Raw genomic sequence first — 1,309 nt, 5'->3', positions numbered from 1 at the left:
CGGAGGAGATGGATTGTTTAAGTTTAGAGTTTGGAGTTAGAGATATTAATATTTGTTTACTTGTAGTTGAATGTTAGCCTAGGTTTGGTTTGGGAAGTCCGGGGGGTGGGGGGATGGGATAAATCATTGTGTAATACTTGTGATGTATTTTTTCTTTTATGATAAAAACAATAAAATTCTATATTGAAAAAAAAAAAAGGGCTCTTGGCCTGAACTAACCAACTTGGTCTCCTGTTCTGGCCCCTCCTGTGTCTCCCCCATGTCCCTCCTCCCTTCCAGCCAAACCCACCGTCTCCATCTCCCCCACCAAGCTGGATCCCGCTTCCCCAAACACCATCCTCCTCTGCACCGCGAGGGGCTTCTACCCTGTGGAGATCAAGGTCCGGTGGCTGAAGAACGGGCGGCCGGAAGAGGAGGGCGTGGCCTTTGGGGAGGAGCTCCAGAATGGAGACTGGACCTACCAGCTCCAGGTGATGCTGGAGACCCAGCCCCAGCGGGGGGACGTCTACACCTGCCAGGTGGAGCATGCCAGCCTGGAAGCCCCAATCACCGTCCAATGGGGTGAGCCCCTCTCTTCCATCTCCTCCTGGTCTGGGGACCCCATTCTGCCCTGAGAAGGGGGGAGGGACCCCCCCTATCCAGGGAGATGGCATGGACCCTCCTGGGGGGGGGGTAGCTGGCCCTGATCTTCCTACTCAGGGGAGGCTCCTTCTCCTTCCCCAGAGCCCCGTTCCTCCAACTCTGCCAAGAGCAAACTCTGGACGGGGATCGTTGCAGCCGTGATCGGGGTGATCTTCTTCACCATGGGGCTCTCCCTCTACCTGAAGAGCAAGAAAGGTGAGTCTGGGGGGCTGGATGAGAGGTTGTGGGGAGGGGACCATCCAGGGGAGGCCTCTCAGCAACCTTAGCAGATGGCAAGGAGGGTCCCCTGGGAAATTTGCTTGGGAAATTCTGTTCTTGAGTCTACTGTATAAGTGAGCATCCTGCAACCTATTATGGGCTGTCAATGGGTAGGTGGACATTCTGAGTCCTCCAGCCCATGAAGGGTCCTGATTGGCTCTTTTTCTCCTTTCAGCAATTCCCATCCAGCCTCCTGCAGGTGAGTTTCTCCTCAAGTGATAGATGTTTCTTTAACATTCGTTAATTGTTCCTTTTTTTTTTAATGTGCCTGAATAATACTTCCTTGCTGTGGATAACACAAATTTTTGAAATTTTGGGCAGCTTTTCATTACAGAGACCTGAAAACAGTGCAATCGAAAACAAATACAGACACAAACACTAAAATCTGGCCCAGGAGGTTTCCAGGTTT

At 51.8% G+C, this 1,309-nt stretch overlaps 1 protein-coding gene across 1 annotated transcript; it reads left to right on the top strand.

Moving 5' to 3' along the window:
- Positions 1-287: 287 nt before the first annotated feature.
- LOC107301466 (DLA class II histocompatibility antigen, DR-1 beta chain-like) lies at positions 288-842 on the top strand (the record flags this gene model as incomplete). The annotated part of the gene is made up of 2 exons (XM_015830686.1): positions 288-561; positions 724-842. Coding segments are annotated over 2 exons (393 nt in total), but the record flags the coding sequence as incomplete, so codon positions are not given.
- Between the last annotated feature and the right edge of the window lie 467 nt (positions 843-1,309).

The sequence above is a fragment of the Protobothrops mucrosquamatus genome, unplaced genomic scaffold (genome assembly GCF_001527695.2).
Source record: "Protobothrops mucrosquamatus isolate PMUCROS unplaced genomic scaffold, P.Mucros_1.0 scaffold13163, whole genome shotgun sequence".
NCBI lineage: Eukaryota > Metazoa > Chordata > Lepidosauria > Squamata > Viperidae > Protobothrops > Protobothrops mucrosquamatus.
The sequence above is the reverse complement of the archived record's forward strand: the minus strand, read 5'-3'. Positions and strand labels throughout refer to the sequence as shown.